At 35.3% G+C, this 22,201-nt stretch overlaps 1 protein-coding gene across 5 annotated transcripts in view; it reads left to right on the top strand.

The window, feature by feature from the left end:
* PDS5A (PDS5 cohesin associated factor A) overlaps nt 1-22,201 on the top strand; it is a 129,831-nt gene that overhangs the window by 56,719 nt on the left and 50,911 nt on the right. For all 5 annotated transcript variants that reach the window (XM_037064301.1, XM_037064304.1, XM_037064305.1 and 2 more), the window contains exons 10-18: nt 6,119-6,213; nt 7,340-7,485; nt 9,621-9,772; nt 11,186-11,299; nt 13,577-13,658; nt 14,846-14,894; nt 15,142-15,281; nt 18,855-18,970; nt 21,199-21,304. In XM_037064301.1, the coding sequence (XP_036920196.1) occupies nt 6,119-6,213; nt 7,340-7,485; nt 9,621-9,772; nt 11,186-11,299; nt 13,577-13,658; nt 14,846-14,894; nt 15,142-15,281; nt 18,855-18,970; nt 21,199-21,304 (1,000 nt within the window). The remainder of the gene's footprint in view (nt 1-6,118; nt 6,214-7,339; nt 7,486-9,620; nt 9,773-11,185; nt 11,300-13,576; nt 13,659-14,845; nt 14,895-15,141; nt 15,282-18,854; nt 18,971-21,198; nt 21,305-22,201) is intronic.

Below are 22,201 nucleotides of genomic sequence, written 5' to 3' on the forward strand. Positions count from 1 at the left end.
GGTAGGAGGGGCAAAGATTTGGAACTAGCTGGTACCACACCCAGGTCTGGTGGATAAAAGTTATGGAAGGATAGAATTTGGGAGCAGGGAGTCCAGCCTCACACCATTCCCCCCAGCCCAGGGTTCCAGTGCCAGGAAGATAAGTCCTCATAATTTCTGGCTGCAAAAAGCAGTGGGGACTGAGTCAGTGGAAGAAAATTCTGGAGCCCCAAGCAGTTCCTCTTAACCCACACATGGACTCACCTACTTACACTTACTCCTGATCTCCAACACGGGTGTAGCAGCTTAAAAGGCACCTGAAGTGGCTAGCAGGAGATGAGCAGAGGCCATTGTCCCTTTTCTGAATCCTCACCCCATAGAGCCAGCAAGCTGGTGCCATATCTGAAACTACATTAACTTGGGTAACACTGTTTGCCCTGCCCTGGAGAACCCCTGAGACTCTGCCTCAACTGACTTAGGGGCCCAGCCAAGCTACTTTTTCCATATGGATGGCTGGTCTTGGCTCATGCTCCACAACTTCCTAAATCCTCTCAAACTGGCAACAGCTGGCCTCAGTGAGCCCTAGGCCCAGCACTAGCAGCAGCCAAACTAGATTCACAGCCTGGCTTCACCTGGGAATCTCCAAGCCCAGCACAAGTAGCAGCCATCTCAGATTGCTTTATAGCTCAGACAGGGTGGCCCAGGGCAAAACACAGGTGAGGGCTGACCTTGCTCTGCATCACGGGGGAACCCCAGGGCCAACACATCAGCATATAGGTACAGACCACATTGGAGAACCACCACCCTGCCCCTGCACAGCATATCCTCTGGAGGGAAGTGGGTGGTGGTCATCCGTGACAACCAGTCTTTGCAACTGACTGGTCTGGCTAAATCCCTCCCATTGATATGCCAAGAGTAACCAAGGCTCAACTACAAGAGGAGAGTGTACTGAGCCCAAACAAAGGGTGCACCTCAAGTACCCAGCTTGTGTGATATGGGGGGGAGGCTGCGCTGTTGGACCCTAATGGGACATATCCTAACAGTAGGCCACACTACCAAGAATGGAGTCAAGCCATCTCTACCTAATACATAGAAACAAACAAGGGGAGACTGCCAAAACTAGGAGACAAAGAAACATGGCCCAAATGAAAACAGATCAAAACTGCAGAAAAATAAGTAAATGAAATGAAGATAAGCAATCAATCAGAAGCAGAGCTCAAAACACTGGTATGAGGATGCTCAAGAAACTGAGTGAGGATGTCAGCAGCATAAAAAAGATCCAGTCAGAAATGAAGGATACACTAATTGAAATAAAGAACAGTTTACAGGAAAACAACAGTGCTGCGGATGAAGCTGCGAATCAAATCAATCATTTGGAACATAAGGAAGCAAAAACAACCAATGAGAACAAAAAGAAGAAAAAATGGGAATAGTATAAGCAGCCTCTGGGATAACTTCAAGCATTGTAACATTCACATCATAAGCATACCAGAAGGGGAGAGAAAGAGCAAGAAATTGGAAATCTATTTGAAAGAATAATGAAAGAAAACATCCCTAATTTGGTGAAGGAAATAGACATGCAAGTCCAAGAAGTACAGAGAGTCCCAATCAAGATGGATGCAAAGAGGCCCACTCCAACATGCATCATAATTAAAATGCCAAAGGTTAAAGATAAAGAATCTTAAAAGCAGCAAAAGAAAAGTTAATTACCTTAAGTTTTCCTTAGGGAAGTACCCATAAGACTGTCAGCTGATTTAAAAAAAAATATTTTACAGACTATGCTATTACAGTTGTCCCATCGCCCCCCATACACCCCCTCCCACCCACATTTCCCCCCTTTAGTTCACGTCCATGGGTCATACATATAAGTTCTTTGGCTTCTACATTTCCTATACTATTCTTCACCTCCCCCTGTCTATTTTCTACCTACCATTTATGCTACTTATTCTCTACCTGTTCCCCCGTCTCCCTCTCCCACTTCCCTGTTGACAACCCTCCATGTGATCTCCATTTCTGTGGTTCTGTTCCTGTTCTAGTTGTTTGCTTAGTCTGCTTTTGATTTTGTTTTAGGTGTGGTTGTTAATAACTGTGAGTTTGCTGTCATTTTACTGTTCATATTTTTATCTTTTTCTTAGATAAGTCACTTTAACATTTCATACAACAAGGGCTTGGTGATGATGAGACTTGACTTTATCTGAGAAGCACTTTATCTGCCCTTCCATTCTAAATGAAAACTTTGTTCGATAGAGTAATCTTGCCTGTAGGTCCTTGCCTTTCATGACTTGGAATACTTCTTTCAGCCCCTTCTTGCCTGTAAAGTCTCTTTTGAGAAATCAGCTGAAAGTCTTATGGGAACTCCTTTGTAGGTAACTGTTTTCTTTTCTCTTGCTGCTTCTAAGATTTTCTCCTTATTTTTAATCTGGCTAATGTAATTATGATGTGCCTTGGTTTGTTCCTCCTTTCGTCCAAATTCTTTGGGACTCTCTGAGCTTCCTGGACTTCCTGGAAGTTTATTTCCTTTGCCAGATTGGGGAAGTTCTCCTTCATTATTTGTTCAAATACGTTTTCAATTTCTTGCTCTCCTCTCCTCCTTCTGGCACCCCTATGATTCTGATGTTGGAACATCAGATGGAACATTGATGATGTTCCAACATTGGAACATCAACCCGATATGCTAAGGTTGGTTGTAGGTTTGATCCCCAGTCAGGGCACATATGAGAATCAACCAAAATAGCGGCATAAGCAGACATGGTTTGTTTTCTCCCACAACCACATCAAATTACAGCTAAAATATAGAACAACCATCACTGAGAACCATCTTAAAGCAAGCTGAATAGAAGTCTGACAACTATGGAATTAAAGAAACCACATCCATCCAGCCTGGTAGGATGTTGGAACATTTAAAGTTGTCCCAGAGGTCCCGGAGCCTCTCCTCATTTTTTGAATTCTTGTTTCTTCATTCTCTTCTGGTTGAACGTTTCTTCCTTCTTTTCCACACTGTTGATCTGAGTCCTGGTTTCCTTCCCATCACTGTTGGTTCCCTGTAAGCTTTCCTTTATTTCACTTAGCATTGCCTTCATTTCTTCGTCTAATTTGCAACATATTCAACCAGTTCTCTGAGCATCCTGATTACCAGTGTTTTGAACTGTGCATTTGATAGGTTGGCTATTTCTTTATTGTTTAGTTGTATTTTTTCTGGAGCTTTACCCTGTTCTTTCATTTGGGCCTCCTTTTTTTTTTTGGTCTTGGTGCACCTGCTTGTATAAGGGGCAGAGCCTTACGGTGGGGCAAACCAGGTGACTGTGTTGTGACACTGTATGTGGGGAAGGGGTCTGAGAGGGAATGGTGGTGTTTGCTCTGCTCTCTGACAAATTTTAGTCGCTTCCCCTATGACCCGCAAGCAAATTGGGCCCTTCTGGTGCTGATTCCTGGGTGGGCGGCTTGTGTACATTCTAGGACCCTGTGAATCTGGAGAGACAAACTCTCCTGTGAGGCTGGGAGTTTCTCCTGCTGCAGCCTCAACCCCCACAGGTGTTTTCAGTCAGAGGTTTGAGGTTTTATTTCTTTGCACTGGCTCCCCGGGTTGTGAGGTTGGTCTTGCTCCACAGCTGTTCCTCAGAGTTTATTTGCACGTGAATGTGGGACTGCCCACCCCACCAACCATAGCCTCACTTGGTCCGCCAGCTACCACCTTGCTCACCCTGGTCCTCTAACGCCGCTTTACCTTGAATCCTCTCTACCCAGCTGCCCACCCCCACCCCTCCTATCAGTCTGAATGGATGTTTCTTTAACTTCTTGGTTGTCCGACTTCCATACAGTTCGATTTTCTGTCAGTTCTGGTTGCTTTTTGTTTTTACATTGTTGTTGTCCTTCTTTTGGTTGGTTGAGGAGTCACAGTGTATCTACCTATGCCTCCATCTTGGCCGGAAGTTTTCAGCTGATTTCTGAAAAGAAACCTTGTAGGCTAGAAGGGATTGGCAAGACATATCCAAAGTTAGGATGAGCAGGCACCTACAGCCAAGATTCCTTTAGCCAGCAAAGCTATCATTTAGAATCAAAGGGCAGATAAAGAGCTTCCCAGTCAAGAAAAGACTAAGGGAGTTCATCATGACTATACCATTACTATATGAAATATTGAAGTGACTTATTAAAGAAAAAAATATCAAAACTACGAATAAAAAATGGCAATAAATACATAACTATCAACAATTGAATCTAAAAATCAAACTAAGCAAATGAGAACAGAGACAAATCATGGATACATTACCTGATGGGAGGCATGAGGGGGAGAATGGGTACAGGGGTGAGGCCATTAAGAAGTACAAATAACTAGTCACAGAAGAGCCATGGGGATGTAAAGTAGAGTATAGGAAATGGAGCGGCCAAAAAGCTTATACGCATAACCCATGACATGAACAGTGGTTGGAGATATTGCCTGAGGGAGTGGGGAGTGTCAGGTAGAGAGTCAAAGGGGGGTAAATCAGGATAACTAATAGCATGATCAATAAAGTATATTTTTTAAAAAAATGAATGCATAAATAAAACAGATCAATGTTTCTCTCTCCCTCCCCCTCTATGTTTCTCTCCCTTTCTCTCTAAGATCAATAAATATAAATTTTAAATATGGGTGCATCAGATCTGAGAAATTTTGGACACTTAGATAATGATATCAAGTTATTTGCTCAGAACAAGCCATTTTGAAGGTCTTAACAGAAATAGCCTTATTTGAATGGTTAAACTTTAATCATAAGCATTTAGAATAGAAAGAATGAAGCAAATGTACTTCTCAATATACAGAGGAGTGATTCTGCCCTGTGATTGACAATATTTTTTATAACAAAACATTTAAACAAAAGTTCAAGAAACCATTTTTTTTAACCTGGGTTCCTTGTGAAAACTAAACAATAAGAACCTTCTTCACAGTTTTTGTTTACTGCTATCTTCAACACTGGGTCTCCGATTCACAGAAATAGAAGTAGTAACAATCTGTCTGTTTTACGCTATTGTTTTTTAACTATTCAGCAATAAATATTTTAATACTTTGTAATTTACTTCATTATAAGTGGCAGTATTTATAGTTTTCTCTGGCAGAATATTATAAACCCTAAATGCAAGATTTTATTAAAATATGATTATTTCTGGATAAGAAAGTAGAAGGTCATGGACATTAAAACATTTGTTAAATAACTCTAACTGGTTATTTTTCAGACCACTTCAAAAGAAAAAATATTTCTTGCTGTTTAAAATTACATTATTTATGCCCTGACTGGTGTGGCGAAGGTGGGTGGGCATCATCCTGCAAAGTAAAAGTTTGCTGGTTTGAATCCCCTGTCAAGGCGTATACCTCGGCTGTGGGTTTGGTCCCTGGTCAGGTCACTTAAGAGAATCAACTGATTGATGTTTCCCTCTCACATTGATGTTTCTGTCCCTCTCTTGCTCCATCCCTTCACATCTCTCTAAAAATAAACAAATATTAAAAAAATAAAATCACATTATTTGTCATTAATAATTTTTTCAAACTACCCAGTAACAAATTTTATATTTGAGTTACTGAGCTCATCCTTATTATATATGCAGTTTTAAATTCACATGTGGTCTTTTATATTTATTGAAGTTTTGCAATATCTCATACCTTTAAAAAAGCATTTTAATGTTGGTCCTGGCCATGTGAAACTTTGTTGTAAGGCAGTATGACACATGCATTTATGTACTTATCTGTGAGCTTCTGGTTCTCCTCATATATGATATACTTTCTACCTTTATCTCCGTAGTATTTTCCTAGTATAAAATGTTTTCAAGTAGGTTTTGTGTGCTTTGAATATTTTTTGTTTGCTTTGTAGCATAATTTTGAGCTCTTAAATTTTTGGGTCTACAAAGTTGGTAGTTTGGGTTGAGAGATGTGTTTAGACTATTTTTTGTTTTTTTTTCACATGGTAAACATTCTTTTTTCAAAATGTTTTGTGAAATTTTGTCATTTTACTTTATATTTTTTCTTCATAATGTAACTGTCATAAATAATCACATTTTATAATCAGTAACTGTTGTTTATAGGCATTTACATACTGTTAGATATATGCACCTTATTTGAAAATAATTGTTTTACCTTATAACTAATATTTGGCCATCTTTTTATATGTAGATTTAATGACATTCATGTTCCTGTGAGATTAGAAAGTGTGAAATTTGCCAGTCACTGTTTAATGAATCACCCAGATTTAGCAAAGGATCTTACAGGTAAGGTAGACGGTTTATATTATGAATATAAAAGTAATCACACACCCTGGCTGGCATAGCTCAGTGGATTGAGCGCGGGCCTGGGAACCAAAGGATCGTGGTTCGATTCCCAGTCAGGGCACATGCCTGGGTTGCAGGCCAGTTCCCAGCAGGGGACTCACAAGAGGCAACCATACATTGGTATTTCTCTCCTTCTCTCCTTCCCTTCCCCTCTAAATATAAATAAATAAAATATTTTTTTTTAAAAAAGAGTAATCACACAAATATATTTTAGGTGTGACCTTTAACCTTAACTTCAGTTTCTTAATTAGGTTTTAATTCTGACACTATTTTAGGTGTATGTCATCTATGGAATAGTAAACAATTTCATGTTTATACAGTAAAATTACATTTGAAATTTTCATATTGTGGTCCTTTGTAATTTCTTGGAAATCGTAGTTTTGAAGAAGCAGGCTCTTATGATATACTCTGAAATCATTATGCATGCATGATAGTTAAACATAGTAACATATCAAATAATCAGTAGGTAAGTGATTATCTTCTGGACTAGACTAGAATTTCTCATTCTTCACGTAGAGCATTTGAACCTGCTTATTTGACAGTAGCAAATAAATGGCTCCTATCAAAATGCTGTTCACTAAAAAAGAGGAAGTACTACTTTTGGGGTTGATTTTGTTTATATTGTAAATATTTGGGAATATTTTATAGGTCATAGAATGTTAATTCTGTATTTTATATTGTGTTATGTGGAGATATACACCTACCAGCAAACTTGCTATAAGCATTTTTACTGTTTTTCTTTTAAGTCTTTCAATTTGCATTGTAGCTTAAATCATAATCTGCTTAATCAGATTATTGCATAGTGATTTGGCTTTTCCAGAACAGTTGACGTAAAAAGACGTGATTATTCAGATATGACTATGCAGTAGTGAATTCTATGGTGTAGTTTATTTTTTGATTATATAGGGCATTGCTGCCTCAAAAATAAAATGATTTTGATTCATGCTACATTGTACAAATGTGATTTCAGTATGGACAGAAGCTTAAAGTATTAGTCTGCTCTGTCATTCAGAACATGACAGATATCATAGCTAACAGCTTAGCCTTTTTTTTTCTCTTACTACAGAGTATTTGAAAGTTAGATCACATGATCCTGAAGAAGCTATTCGTCATGATGTCATTGTTACCATAATAACAGCTGCCAAAAGAGACCTTGCCTTAGTAAATGATCAGCTACTTGGCTTTGTAAGGGAAAGAACACTGGATAAACGGGTAAACTCTGAAGAATCTTATTCTCTTGTAATTACTTTGTTTAAATTGTTTGCTAAGTGCAATAGAAATTATTTTCTGTTTAAAGCTTTTTTGTGTAAAAATCAAATTAATACAGTGCCAAATAAAGAGCTAATAATTTGTATTTCTGTGTTTTTAAATTATTTTTATAAATGAATACATCGGTCTGTAGCTTTTCATATCCTAGGCAAGCATTTATCTTCTAGCTTACCTTTTTAAAAAGAATAGCTAAATTAAAGTTTGGTTTACCTTTTCACTTATTTGATGAATTTCAAAAGAGTAGGGATTGATCATCTATATTTATTACCTATAGTTAACATTTTCAAAAATGACTTATTTTAGAACTAAGGTGGCTCTGTCATTCATTAAACTAAAAGATTATCATACTTTCTCTTACGATAGTGATGTTTTCATATTGCTATGCCCATCTAAGGGCAGAAATGACTGTTGTATGTTTGTTTATTCTTTTTGTGTGGTATTTATTCCTTTCTCCATATGGAAACAGTTAAACATGTGGGTTGATAGGGAAAAGTAGGATTAAGAACAGCAGTAGCAATTGCTAAGGCAGAGTGTCATTTATAAGCAAAAGACAGACATGCAGGGCAAACTGATTAAACATGGTATTATTAACGTCTTTAACAAAGTTTGCCTTTGCACTGTGCCGTTTTATTTAGGGCATAGTTGAAAACCTGTTTTCTCCCAAATCCAATGTGCAATCGTTTAGCTATAAACTATCTAAGTAGTTTATAAACTAAGCTAATTTTCCGGGTAGAAAAGTGATATTTCTTAGTTATGAAATGAAGCAAGAGTTATTGTGTACGTTCTTTTAAAATAGTCAAAAGAGGCAGTTATGTAACATGGACACTGATGACTTGTTCAGCTATAGCAGTAATTCTCACTTTGAAGGTTTTACCCCCTTAATTTTAATTTAAATAAATGATGCTGTCCCTAGTGGTTAGTTGGTAATTGGCTCACCCCACAGCCCACACATAGGTAATTTAAATTGCCATTTCTGTTAGTTCTGCCTTTTAGAAACATTTCACTCCTATTTCTGTCAATGTTTAAAGTTTCAGAAAGAGCAAATGAATGAATCTTCATGAGACTGTGTGATATGATAGGGTCATAATAGCACTGACTGGACATTTTAGGTGGAATAAGTTAGATGACCTAGAGTATAGCCTTTCTGAAACTTGTTTTCTCTGTAAAATGTAGGGAAGGACTTAACCTTAGGTTTTACTGCTCAAATTACTTGGTTTCGTTTAAGAAATGTCGAAAGCCGTCTGTTACCTGTTGTGTGGCAACAGTTTCACTCCATCCACTAAATGAGGAAATGTAGAAAAATTTTATGAGGGAGTATTATTTAAATAAACCAAAGATAGTGTCTTCTGATTTGTTATTAAGACAGATATCTCTTTTGGTTATTGCTTTTATTATACCTTCCTATCATGGTTCTAACTCCACGTTTTTGTCGTCTCCTTGCCTGCAACCTCCTCCCACCAGCTTACTTTCCAACTGGTAAACCATCCCAAACACTAGCAGTCCCAATCTTTCACTAACTAGGACGTGCTTAGATAAAGCATTCACCCTTCTAATTTATAAAATAAGGAAGTTCACTTCAAGTAATCACTAAGGTGCTTTCCAACTTAATCATTCCAGGATGTTGGTACTAAATTTTGCTCATGTTCTGAGCTAACATAAAAGGGATATAGCTAGGATAAACCATTCCTTTTTTATTTACAGAGTGAATTACAGGTAAAAGGTAAAATAGCGTTTTACCTTTTAATTGCTTCTAAAACCTGGCCAAATATTTTTTAGACAGAATCGAGTGAGCTCTTTTGTAAGATTTACTGTTGCTTGAATTTGAGAGAAGTAAAAATTGGCAGATGATTAAGCCATATTTGCATAAGATAATTTCCAAAGTAGCCTGGTTTCTAAGGTAAAATATATTCAAAAGTGTTGGTAAAGCAGTTTGTCTGCCTCTTATGAAAAATAAATATTGTGCCAGTTATTGTACACATATGTTGAATTGTACAACTTAATAAAGAATCGGCACTTTTTGCAGACTAATATACTAAAGTTTGGTACCTAGCTCATCCAATAAACTTTATACTTTCTAGTGGCGAGTAAGAAAAGAAGCAATGATGGGTTTGGCTCAGCTGTATAAGAAATACTGTCTTCATGGTGAAGCAGGAAAGGAAGCTGCAGAGAAAGTCAGCTGGATAAAAGACAAACTTTTGCATATTTATTATCAAAATAGCATTGATGACAAGTAAGTAATATGTTGATAGAATGGTTGAATATAAAAATGATTTTCATTTTTAAAATATAGTTTACTTCTATTTTTAATAACTTCTAAATCTATAAACTATTTTCTGTATATTTGTACATACTATGTTTAAGTAAGACTCTGGCCAAGATTAAGGTAGCATAGTAATAGTGAAATAGGCACAGGCTTTGGCGTCAGACTAGAGACCAAATAGTTGTTCTGCCATTTATTAGGTGTGTGCTGTTGCACAGCTGACAACCTCTGTGCCACCTCAGTCTTATCTAAAATGGAATAATAATAAAGCCTCCTGTAAAGAGCTTTCATGTGGATTAAATAAAATAATGAATGTAAAGCCCCCTTGCCCTATACCTGGCAATACAGCACTATTCAATAATTCCTAATTATTATTTTTCCTTCTTGCAACACTGAAGTACCAATAGAGGTATTACTGTGTTGTTGTTTGTTTTTTGAGGTATAATTAACAATTATATTAGTTTCAGGTAGACAACACAGTGAATCTGTATTTGTATATATTCTGAAATGATCCCCACAATAAGTCTGGTTAACATTCATTCCCATACTTAGTTACAATTATTTTTTTCAAGTGATGAGGCCTTATATTGATTTCATTGTGTGAATGTTACTTGTTATTCTATATTGGATTGTAATAATGATTGTGGTTTTTGCAAAATACTTGGTAATGTGTCACTGAATTAGACTGACTGTTTTTGCATCACTGGATATGCATTTTATTGGTTAATGGGGAGCCCTGTATTGTCTCATTCCAGTGATACTAAATACTAAATATAAGCTTAGCAAGACTGTAGAAAAGGAGAGAGATCAAATGTACACAGGAAAAGCTACATTTTCAGGAAGATGAATGAAGGAGGATCCCCCTGATTATTTTAAATGACATGAGAAAGGAGCTAAACTGCAATCAAAGGAAATTAACGGTGTTTTTTTTTCCCAATAGAATGGGCTATTCTTGAGATCATAGCTTTATATATGTAATGTCAAGTAACTTGTTATAGCTCCAGAACAATGGCACAATAGGTACCCTAGCACCCCAGCACCCCAGCACCCATGTTTAGGAATAACATATAACCCTTTTAGAACACATGTCATACTGACAAATTAAAAAGTAAAGCCACAAATAGCCTCTTTAGCTATAAATGTGAAAGTAATGACCTCCAAGGAAAAGAACTGATCACATACTGATCTTTTGCGTTGTATTTGCACACATACACATTACCATTGGCATGTTATCTTTACAGAATGTGGTTAAAATACAAAATGGCTATTGTTTCTAACAACAGAATAGTGTCATTTGGGGTTTTTCTGTTTTTTTCATAAACTGTAGAGAAAAATCTCTAAAAATAAAAAAATTGTTTCATTTGGGGATGTTTTGTTTTGTAGGCTATTGGTAGAGAAAATCTTTGCTCAGTATCTTGTCCCCCACAACCTGGAAACAGAAGAGAGAATGAAATGCTTGTATTATTTATATGCTAGTTTGGATCCAAATGCTGTCAAGTAAGTTAATTTTTAATGATTGATTGGAGTATTTCTTGGAAATTTTATAAAATTTATCTTATCTAACTAATTATTGTTGGTGGAGTTGTTGCTTCTGTTCGAATCAAGAACCTCAGATGAATATAGAGAGAGAAAAATTGTATAAATTCAGGTTAAGTCAAAGGCAGGAACGTTCTTTTATGCATAGGCGTATGGAGGGACCAAACCCCCCCAAAAATTTATTTATAAAATATTGTGTATTTATTCTTACATATTTAAACTTCAGTCACTTTCAAAGTACTTTCCATTTAAAGCAATGCACCTATCAAGATGTTTTTTTCCACTACTCAAAACAGTTTTTGAACTCACCGATTTTGATGCCTCTTAGTGCTTTGAACAGTTTTTGTTTTCACCTCTTCCACATCAGCAAAACATTTCCCTTTGAGGACTTTTTTCATCTGAGGAAACAAAAAAAAGTCACTTGGCAAGATGGGGTGAATTGGGATGGTGGGGCATGGGGCTCATGCTGTTTTGTTCAAAAACTGCTGAACACTCAGAGCAGTATTGGCAGGTGCACTTGTAAATCACCCATCATGAAATGGGCAAACACTTTGACTCTTCAAAAAAAATTCACTGAAGCCAAGCTCAGCCTCTCACAACAACGCCAGCTAGTACACTGACATAGATGCATCTCTAGAACACTCACTTAGCAGGGGAAGCCTGCACTACAAGGGATCCGTCCTCCAGAAGATAATTCTGGTGTTTTGGGCTCTCCCTCTCGTATTTGGCAGCTGAGTCAGTAATACGGTTTCAGGGATTCAGATGAGTCCCCATGTCAAAATTATCTTTCGTCCACTTGTTTACTGGGGTCTCAGTTACACAGCTGGAGCTTTACTATGCCAAATCTCAGACCAGTTCTTTTTCAGGCGAGTATATCCAAGTGGCATCTATGCAGAATGACCATATACATATTTTCTTCTGAACTATTTGAGAGTAATTTGAAGACACTGGACCCTTTATCCCTAAATACTTAAGTATATATCCCCTAAGAACAAGGATATTCTCTTACATAACCAGAGTACCCTTATCAAAATCAAGAAGTTTAACATTGATGCAGTGTTATTTTCTAAACCAGTGTGTATTCAGATTTTCTCCATTATCCACATAATGTTCTTTATGGGGTTTTTTCTCTTTGTAGGTTTATACAGTGCATATTTGGTTGTCATATCTCTAGTCTCTTAATTTTGAACCATTTCTTGGTCTTTCTTTATTATGACTTCAATGGTTTTTAGAAGAATGTTACTCAGGCCAATTATTTGGTACAGTGTTCCTTCAGTTTGGGTTCCCCCAGCCTTTGTTAGATTGAGATTATGCTTTTTCATCAGAAAGTCTACAGAGGTAATATTGTATCTTTACTGTATCATGTTAAGAGACATTAATCATCCTTTTTAAAAAGATTTGCAAGTGGTTCCTAATACTCACTGTAGGTAGTAAATGCCTGGCCTAAGGTTTTGATCTCTGTTTGTATTTTAGAATATTTAGCAAAGAATTCTCAGAGATAGACTAATTTCTCAGATGTCCTCAGGGCATATGGAATTATGGAATGGGATTGTGAGAGAAGAAAATCTGCTTTCCTGGAGAGAAAAGAGTCTAGAATAAACACACTCCATTTAAGTGTGGCATCTCAAATCTACATCACTTAGCCTGGCATGAAAAGGGTTTTGTCATCCGATCTTGTTCTGTAGTATGTGCCATGCACCTTGATAACATGTTATCTTTCTTTGTACCAAACATCCTCACCACCTCTGTTTAGAATGTCTTTCAATTCCTTAATTTACCTGGCAAGGTACTATTTATCCTTCTAAAATTCACAAATATTTTCTCTCATATGAAACTTTATACATACCTTTATACACTGAACTATCTTAATCCTAATAAATAAATTTTCTTCTGCTTAAAATTTTAGGTATAAGAGCCCTGGCTGGTGTGGCTCAGTGGATTGAGTGCCAGCCTGTGAACTGAAAGGTCACTGGTTCGATTCCCAGTCGGGGCACATGCCTGGGTTGTGGGCCAGGTCCCCAGGAGGGGTGTGTGAGTGTCAAACACACATTGATGTTTCTCTCACTCTCTTCCTCCCTTCCCCTCTCTCTAAAAGAAAATAAGTAAAATATATTTTTTATTTTTTTAATTTTAGGTAGATGAATGGTGCATCTACACCATGCAACAAGTAATAAAGTTGAATAATTACCAGTATAGTTATATTATGTACTTTTTTCATATTTACAACTATATTTACAGAGCTCTCAATGAAATGTGGAAGTGTCAGAACATGCTTAGAAGTCATGTACGAGAACTATTGGACTTGCACAAGCAGCCTACAGTAAGTTTAAGATTTGTTAAATGCCTCGTTATAGTCATCACTCAGTTTTTCTGTAGTTATCCAAGCTCAATTTCCATTTCAAACCAATGTATCAAAATCTTATTTTCCACCGTGAGAAAGAAATGGTGTTTTCTATTTTATAAAGTATTTACACACTAAAATTTTATGCATAGTTTATCAACTTTCAAATAATTAGAATTAAACCTCAAGATAAAATTATATTAGAAGTGATCATTGTTTCACTCCATAAGTTTTTGCCCTTCAGTGGAAAGTCAGTATCAAATCAGGTGTAAAGCCTATAAATATGCCAAGGTCAAATTAACAAAGAAATTCTACCCAACATTTTCTGGAAGGTGGGGGAAAGGAATTTAATGATGTCTTAATAAACTTGTAAATGTGTTTGCTAGAATGCATATTCTTAACTAGGGAATCTTAGACTGAAATCTTTTCATGGACCCTAAAGCAAGAGTTGGACTTTTTTTGTAAATGTTCAGCTCTGTTAGCCATACACTCTCTGGTGAACCACGTACCTCTGTCTTTATAGTGCAAAAACAGTCATAGACAATATGTAAATAGTTATAATTGTGTTCCAGCAAAACTATAACAAAAACAGATGGTCCATGGAACTATATATTTTACCAATTTCTGATTCAAATTACTCAAGTTTCATACAAATCTAAGTCAGACTTCATTATAATAAAGAAAAGGGGTCTAGTTTTTGGAGGGGAGGAGATTTCCTGAGATTATTGAAGTAATTGGCCACAAAATAGCTAATCGAACTCTACTGAAGAAAAAATCTTTTCTACTCTTCACATTTTTAGTTAATTTTCTTTAGTATGGTTTCATAGTCATTTTGAGATAATTGTTTTATATCAAAATAATCTTGTTCAATCTCTGACAAGATAGTTTTCCTATGAATGTTATGTACTTCATAAATGCTTAAATACCTTTTCCTGCTGACATCTCCTTTCCTTCTAATTACCCTAACTTAATAGTCGTTACTACTACACAGTTTTTTGTTATCAATTTAGGATGTAGATACAATAATCCTAGATATGGTAATTCATTTTCTGCTGGGTAAATTGTGATGATATTTTTAACTATAAAAATATGTATAATGCTTAGCATAGATTTTCTTAGAGAAATTTGTTAGCATGTATGACTTTTGCTTTTGTTTTAAATTTCAGTCAGAGGCTAACTGTTCTGCCATGTTTGGGAAACTGATGACCATAGCAAGTGAGTATGTTTATTCACTCTGTAGGTATATATATAATAAATATCAAAACAGCCAAATAATATAGCCAGTGGGACTATCATTTTAGTCTAAGTAATAGAAAAAGATCCTTTTCATGGTGATTTTATTTTTTAGTACCAGTTAGGCTGATTTTCTCTTGTTGGCTCAGCATTATTTTTAAGAAAACTTCCTTTTAGTTTAGTAGAATAGTTTTTCTTATGTAATATTGATTCTCTTTTAATTTTATAGAGAATTTGCCTGACCCTGGGAAAGCACAAGATTTTGTAAAGAAATTTAACCAGGTTCTTGGTGATGATGAGAAACTGCGGTCTCAGTTGGAGTTATTGATCAGTCCAACCTGTTCATGCAAACAGGCAGATGTTTGTGTGGTTAGTAAATTACACTTTTACATTTGTTCTTCCAACTTTGCTTATAGAAATTTGTATTTCTTTAAAATTTGGTTTACATAGATTATTTGTGTGAGTTTACCAATATTATGAGCTCTGAATTACTTAGGTGTATATCTGTGGCCAACTTAGTTCTCTTTACTTACCTCTCTTCAGTCAAATTCCAGGAAATACACTAGAGAACTAAGCCCAGTGAGATTGGTCCTCAGAATTGAACAAGATAAAATGCTGTGTTCATTAAGTAAATAAGAACTTTCTAAATGCTTGTGTGTGCGTGCATTTTCTTCTATATGTTAGCATGGAAATGACCCTTGTCAATAAATCAGCAATAATTACATTGCTGTATGTATATTTATAGATATGGTAGTTCCTATTTAGGCTTTCATCTTCATTCTATTCTTGGACTCTATTTTTATAGAAAACCAGTATCATTGAAAATATCAGGAAGGAAACCTTTATTCATTCATTTATTTAGCATTTTATGGGAAAGTTCTATGTTTGAAATTTTTTATTATATTATTGTTCAATATGTTTGAATTTTTTTATTCCATTTACTAACAGTGTTTTTGAACCTTGTTTGTCTCATCTCTAAATACTAACATCTTCATAGGGTTGTTAGAAGAATATATATGTATGTATATGTGTCTGTGTGTGTGTGTGTGTGTGTGTGTGTGTCCTGATACATGGCCCCACACTGCCCTTCAGGATTTAAATCAATTGTATTTCTATGGTATTACACATACATGACAATGGGACCAGGCTTTAAGAGAAAGATTTCAGATATGTGTGTCTAACTTTGTTCTAGAAAGAATAAGGATGGGATAATTATTTTAAAGTATTTGGTAAGGTATAAGAACTATAGCAGATGTGTATACAAAGTTGTTGGAGAGCGTTTTTATTCTGAGTGGTATCTAAGTGTATCTAAAAAGACCAATAATTAGGAAGAGATGGGGGTAAGCTAGGGAAGAGAGCCACGGACTCCTCCTTTGCCACAAGGGATGTGTATGTGTCAAGTCCCCAGACTACCTCAACCTTTACATTTCTGGGCTAAGTGGCTTGCTGAGAACTTCTAAATGTTTCACTTCTTTGGCATTTGGAATTGGAGGTCCAGAGTGCTGTATTCTGCAGGATATTTATTCATATAATTGGATCATACGATAAAATTGCTTGAAAATACCTTAGAGACACTTGGTTTGTGTGAATTTACCAATATTGTGAATTGTGAATTGCCTAGGAGTAATTCATTTTATAGATAAGAACAATGAATTTTAAGGAGGTGAAGTTTTTCCTCTAGTGTTTCACAGCTAGTTACTATGGTTGAGCTACAAGTAGAGTCTAAATCTTACAGATCCTTAATAGTGTTCTTTCTATACAGTCCATCATTCTTTGCAAGAACCACCAGTACAAACTGAGTACTGCTCAAGAAACACGGACCTTGAAAAAGAGCAATCGACTGGGTTTTGTTCTGAGAGAGAACAGGAATTGAGCTTGGGAAAAAAATAGCAGAAACATGAATCTCTACTATTTGTCAGACCAGAAGTCTCTGAGTTGCCAAATTTAAAAAATATATGCGAAACATGTGTGTAACCAAAATATCTCAGAAAAAAATACTACAGCTAATCAGTGCTACTGATTTTAGGAACCAAAAAAGCAGAGATGAGATCTGTACTTGGAATGGAAAGAACATGGAAGTAATACGTTTTGGGAGGGAGGTTACCCTGAGGATTTGTAAGTAATAGGCCATAAAATAGCTAACAGAACTCTACTCCAGAAGAAAAAAATCTCTACTCTTTACAATTTTTAGTTTATTTTACTTGGTGAATGGTTTCACTGTAACTTCTTTATCTCTTGCATTAGCATTGTATATTGTGAGCACTTACGTTTCCATGAAAAGTAGGAATTAGAATTCACTTTAGACACTGTTTAAAGGAAAACAACCACTATTAGAATAGTTTTTGCCATTTTCCAGAATATCTGTAGTCTCTCCAAACGCTACTAATACTGGTATCCACATTCCTTTTTACCTGAAAGTTTCTTTCTGAAGAAGAAAAATACAAACGGTAAATTTAGCTCCAGTCATCCTGTGCGTTTATTCTACCCCCGAGGGCCCCTTCTCTGCCCCCCACTGTTTACTTACCACTACCTCCTTACTTTCTAAATGGGAGTCACCTGTTGCTTCTCAAGAGGCGAACTTTACTCAGAAACAGAATTAGTAGAAATGGATGGAGATCTAATAATTTTCTCCCCTTTTGTCTCAGTTCCATTCATGGAGAATTTTAGCAAAAATACTTTGAGCAAGAAATAACAGTAAACACATACTATAGATTAATACCTGCACCCGTGATGATATAGTGAGAGAAGGTGAGCAGTGGTCTCGAGATATGTGCTTGATGATTTGCTTTCCCTTTGGTCTTCAGGTTTTGAGTTTCCAGACATTGGTTCTAGGGAGGGATCATGTGCCACAGCTTCTGGTCTGCTTTCTCTTTTATGCTCCAGTGCCTTCCTATGACCATGATTCCCAAGTTTTAATATTTTGCAGGGAGTTTGTTAATTCAACATTGAGACGATCCTAAGTTTGAATTTTGGCTTTAGCCTTTACTCTCAGTGCTACTTATATTTTGAAAGCACTTTAGTGTGCATTATCTTCTCAGCTAAAATTTACATTTATTCATCAGAGATATTCAATTAAAAACCTTGTTATTAAAGTAAATTTCTTTCCCCAGTGCCCTGTACATTGTAATTTCAATCATTACATCCTATATTCTTTAGACAGTTCGGCAATGCCTTTTCTTTGTAAAATCTATTTGATGTAATGCTACTGTCTTCTAACTCAGCTATGTTCTTCCAGAAATAAAAATCTTTGTAAATATTTATGCATATTTGAATCTGTCTCTCTTCAAAAAACATTATTGAAATAAAATACAATATTTTGTCAAATTATGAAGTACCATATTTTGCCTTGTATAGTGTGTACTTTTTTGCCCAAATATTTAAGGGAAAAATAAGGATGTGCATTATACATGGGTCATACTAGAAATACCTTGTATCTGTTCTTGTATTTTATAATTGTTTGTTATATAAATGTTCTTATACCATAATGTGCTCAAAATAAATGCTAAAATTATTTTGTAATATAAAAAAGTATCTAAATATAAATAAGTAATTGAATTTTAAATTTTAAATGAAAGATTTTTGTCCTGAAAATTTTGGCCAAAAGCATGGCTGTGCATTATACATGACATAAATATACCCATGGAAGTATGTATTGTTTTGTTTTATTTTGTCAAAACATAGCATTAAAATGTTGTTTACAAAACAATAATTTCATGAGACAAAGGCAATAAATCCTACCACATTATCCCCTTTTCATTCTCCACAGTCCAAATTTTGCAATGATTGACTAATGAGTATATAATTTTAGTCAGAGTCTAAAGCAGAAGGTTTTGTTTTACCTCTGCTGGTTTTGAATCTTTAAATGCTTTTGATGCCTACAATCATGTTTATTTTGAAAAACATTAAAGTAAATACTTACAGTAAAACTATTTCTTTTTTTAGAGAGAAATAGCTCGGAAACTTGCAAATCCTAAGCAGCCAACAAATCCTTTTTTAGAGATGGTCAAATTTTTGTTGGAAAGAATTGCACCTGTGCATATTGATTCAGAAGCCATAAGGTAAGCTGGGAAATATATTCACTCAAAAATAAAATATAATCTGAAACTACAGTGTTGTAAAGTTTAAATTATCGGTTCCCAAAAGGTACCTAAAAAGGTTCCCTGTGTACCTTTTTAATCAAATAAGCATACATTATTCACATTGAAAGGAGGGCCTTTTCATTTTCCCAATACTAGGTATTTACCTGCAAGAAAATATATATTCCCATAAAGACTTAACTCTTTCTAGCAGTATTATTTGTATGTTTAAACTAGAAATACCATCTATACAATTGAATACTTCTCACCAATACTAAGGAGGAAACTACTGGTTCTACCAACACCAGTGTAGAAATTTTAAAAACTTATCACATAAAAGATGTCTGACACAAAACACATGAAATTCTGGAAAAGGTATAACTATAACAACAGAAAGCAGATCAGTGATTGCCAGCTTGAGAAAAGGGGATTGACCACAGAAGGGGCATAAGGCGATTTTTTTTGGCTATAATCAAAGAGAGAGGAATGGGTGAGAGTGGGAAAATTAGAACCCTTGTATATTGCTGGTGGGAATGTAAAATTGTGGGGCTGGTTTGGAAAACAGTTTGGCAGTTCCTCAAAAGTTAAAAAGAGTGACCATATGACCCAGCAATTTCACTCAAATTTTATACACCCAAGAGAATTGAAAAAATATGTCTATATAAAGCATGTATATGAGTGATTATAGCAACATTATCATGATAGCCAAAAAGCAGTCCAATCAACTGACCCAAATGACCCAAATGTCCATCTACTGATGAATGGATAATTGTCTTTTATGTATCTACTGGAACATTATTCAGAATTAAAATGAAGTATTGCCCTGACTGGTGTGACTCCGTGGATTGAGTGCTGGTCTGCAAACCAAAGGGTTGCCAGTTCCATTCCCAGTCAGGGCACACGCCTGGGTTGCAGGCCAGTCCCTAGTACGGGGTATGTGAGAGGCAACCACACACTGATGTTTCTCTCCCTATCTTTCTCCTTCTCTTCCCCTCTCTCTAAAAATAAATAAAATCTTTTTTAAAATGAAGTATTGATACGTGCTACAACATGGGTGAATTTTGAGAACCAGGTAAAGTCTAAAATTAGATTGAAGTAATTAATGGTTGTATAATCCTGTGAATATACTAAAAAACATTGAATTATACATTTTAAATAACTGAACAGTATGGTATATAATTATATTTCAAGCTAACTTTTATATAAACATCCAATTTGTTTTTCAAAACATGTTTCTATTCATTGAATATTTTGTATTAATTGAAGTTTTTTAATTTTGTGATGTTAAAGGGGAAATGAAAGTACTAAAAGTGGTTTAAATTTTAACATCTGTGCATTATATATATTTGCACTTAAATTTTTTAAATAATTTAATAAAAAATATACTAATATAACATCAAAGGAAAAAATTTTAACCTAAAACTTTTCTGATTAGCTTCCATTTGTTGAATATTGACTATGTATGTATGTATTACTAGGCTATTTATTGTAATGATTTAATGTTCTCAAAGGAAGATAATACTTTTTTCAGTTTACTGATGAGGAAACAGTCTCAAAATCAAAAATCACATCTGCTTTTACTTAAAACAGTACCATGTTTGCTAGTATAATTTTTATTGACCAGGTAGTCCATTTTGTGGTGGTTAGGTACCTTTGAAAAACTAATTCCATAATATTGAACAATTATATGGTTTCTCACTGGTGAATCTGCTTATGAATATAACATGATGTGCCTGATGAATTGCTTCTTTGCAGAAATTTCTAGAATAACATTACTAATTCAGCATATTAATTACCGTGATTAATGCTTTTGCCCATGTATTTGGTTTTTGCTTTGAGTGAATTATCTTTTGTCCATTTAGCAACTACCATCTTGTTTTCTTAAAATTGTAAATGATCTGTTAACATGTGGAAATGAATATTAAATTGCTTATACTTTTATAAATATATTTCTAACATGTGCTTTTAACTTTTGTTGTTTTCCACTACAGTTATTATTATACATTGAGTTAAGGGTTGGGGGAGATAAACTAAAAGTAACCTGAACTGTTAAGTAGAAAGCCAAATTTAAAAAGTCACAAAATAACTTTTTCCCCCAGGAATATATTTGAATCAAATGTTTAGATTCTGTGTATGTCTTGCCACAATACAGTTAGGGTACAGTTACTAATCTAGTGGTGTTACTAATTTAGATTCTCTTTTATTAATAGTGCACTGGTAAAACTGATGAATAAATCAATAGAGGGGACAGCAGATGATGAAGAGGAGGGTGTAAGTCCAGATACAGCTATTCGTTCAGGACTTGAACTTCTTAAGGTATCTTTTAAATTGAACTTACTGGGGTGAGATAGGTTAATAAAATTATACAGGTTTCAGGGGTGCAATTCTATAATACATCATCTGTATATTGTGTGTTTACCACCCCAATCTTAAGGTATTTTTGAAACAATTTTGTCTAAAGGCATTTCAGTAATCATAATTTGAATTTTGTTAAGAATATTTGAGGGTCAGGCTTTATTTCATTGGAAATTATTCAAAGGATTTAACATTTTGGTAGAAAACATTCTATAAAAAATGTTTTTTACATTAAATAATGTAACTGTTTTACATTATAAAATAATATTTTGGGGTTTCTGCTGTTTCATTCATAATTTGCATGTCTGTTGTGCCTATAACAGTATGTGCTAAATCATCTAGTTCCTTTTACAGGACCTGCATCTGGGCAGTGGGACTGCTCGCAGGAATTATTGTGTGACAGCATCTGTCTGATCAGGGAATTTCTAAACAACTGGTAATAGTATTAGGTGCCAAAGAATTCAGAATTGAGCAACTAGTAAGAGTTAAGTCAGGCAAGACTTGGTAGACAAGGTATGACTTAATCTAAGGGAAGCACAGCATCATCAAAGAAAATAATTCTTGGCATATTTAAGGGATCATTAGGAATCTAGCCTGACTGGACAAAAAGATTGCTTTGGGAGTAATGGAGACAAGGTTGATTCCAGATTGTGGAATGCCATAGAGCCAGAAAGGTACTATCTGGGCTTTTTAACCTTTCTTTTAATGTGATAACAGAACTTGGTAGAGTTTTTGTTGGATGGAGTAAAGAGAAGAAATAGAAGGCAAAGGGACATTTAGACCACTACAACATATAAACTGAGAGAGAAAAGACAATCCAGTACAAATGACATTAAGTAGAAAAGAGGGTTGTATTAG

This window comes from Sturnira hondurensis, unplaced genomic scaffold (assembly GCF_014824575.4).
Source record: "Sturnira hondurensis isolate 20B ecotype Veracruz unplaced genomic scaffold, ASM1482457v3 Scaffold0015056, whole genome shotgun sequence".
NCBI lineage: Eukaryota > Metazoa > Chordata > Mammalia > Chiroptera > Phyllostomidae > Sturnira > Sturnira hondurensis.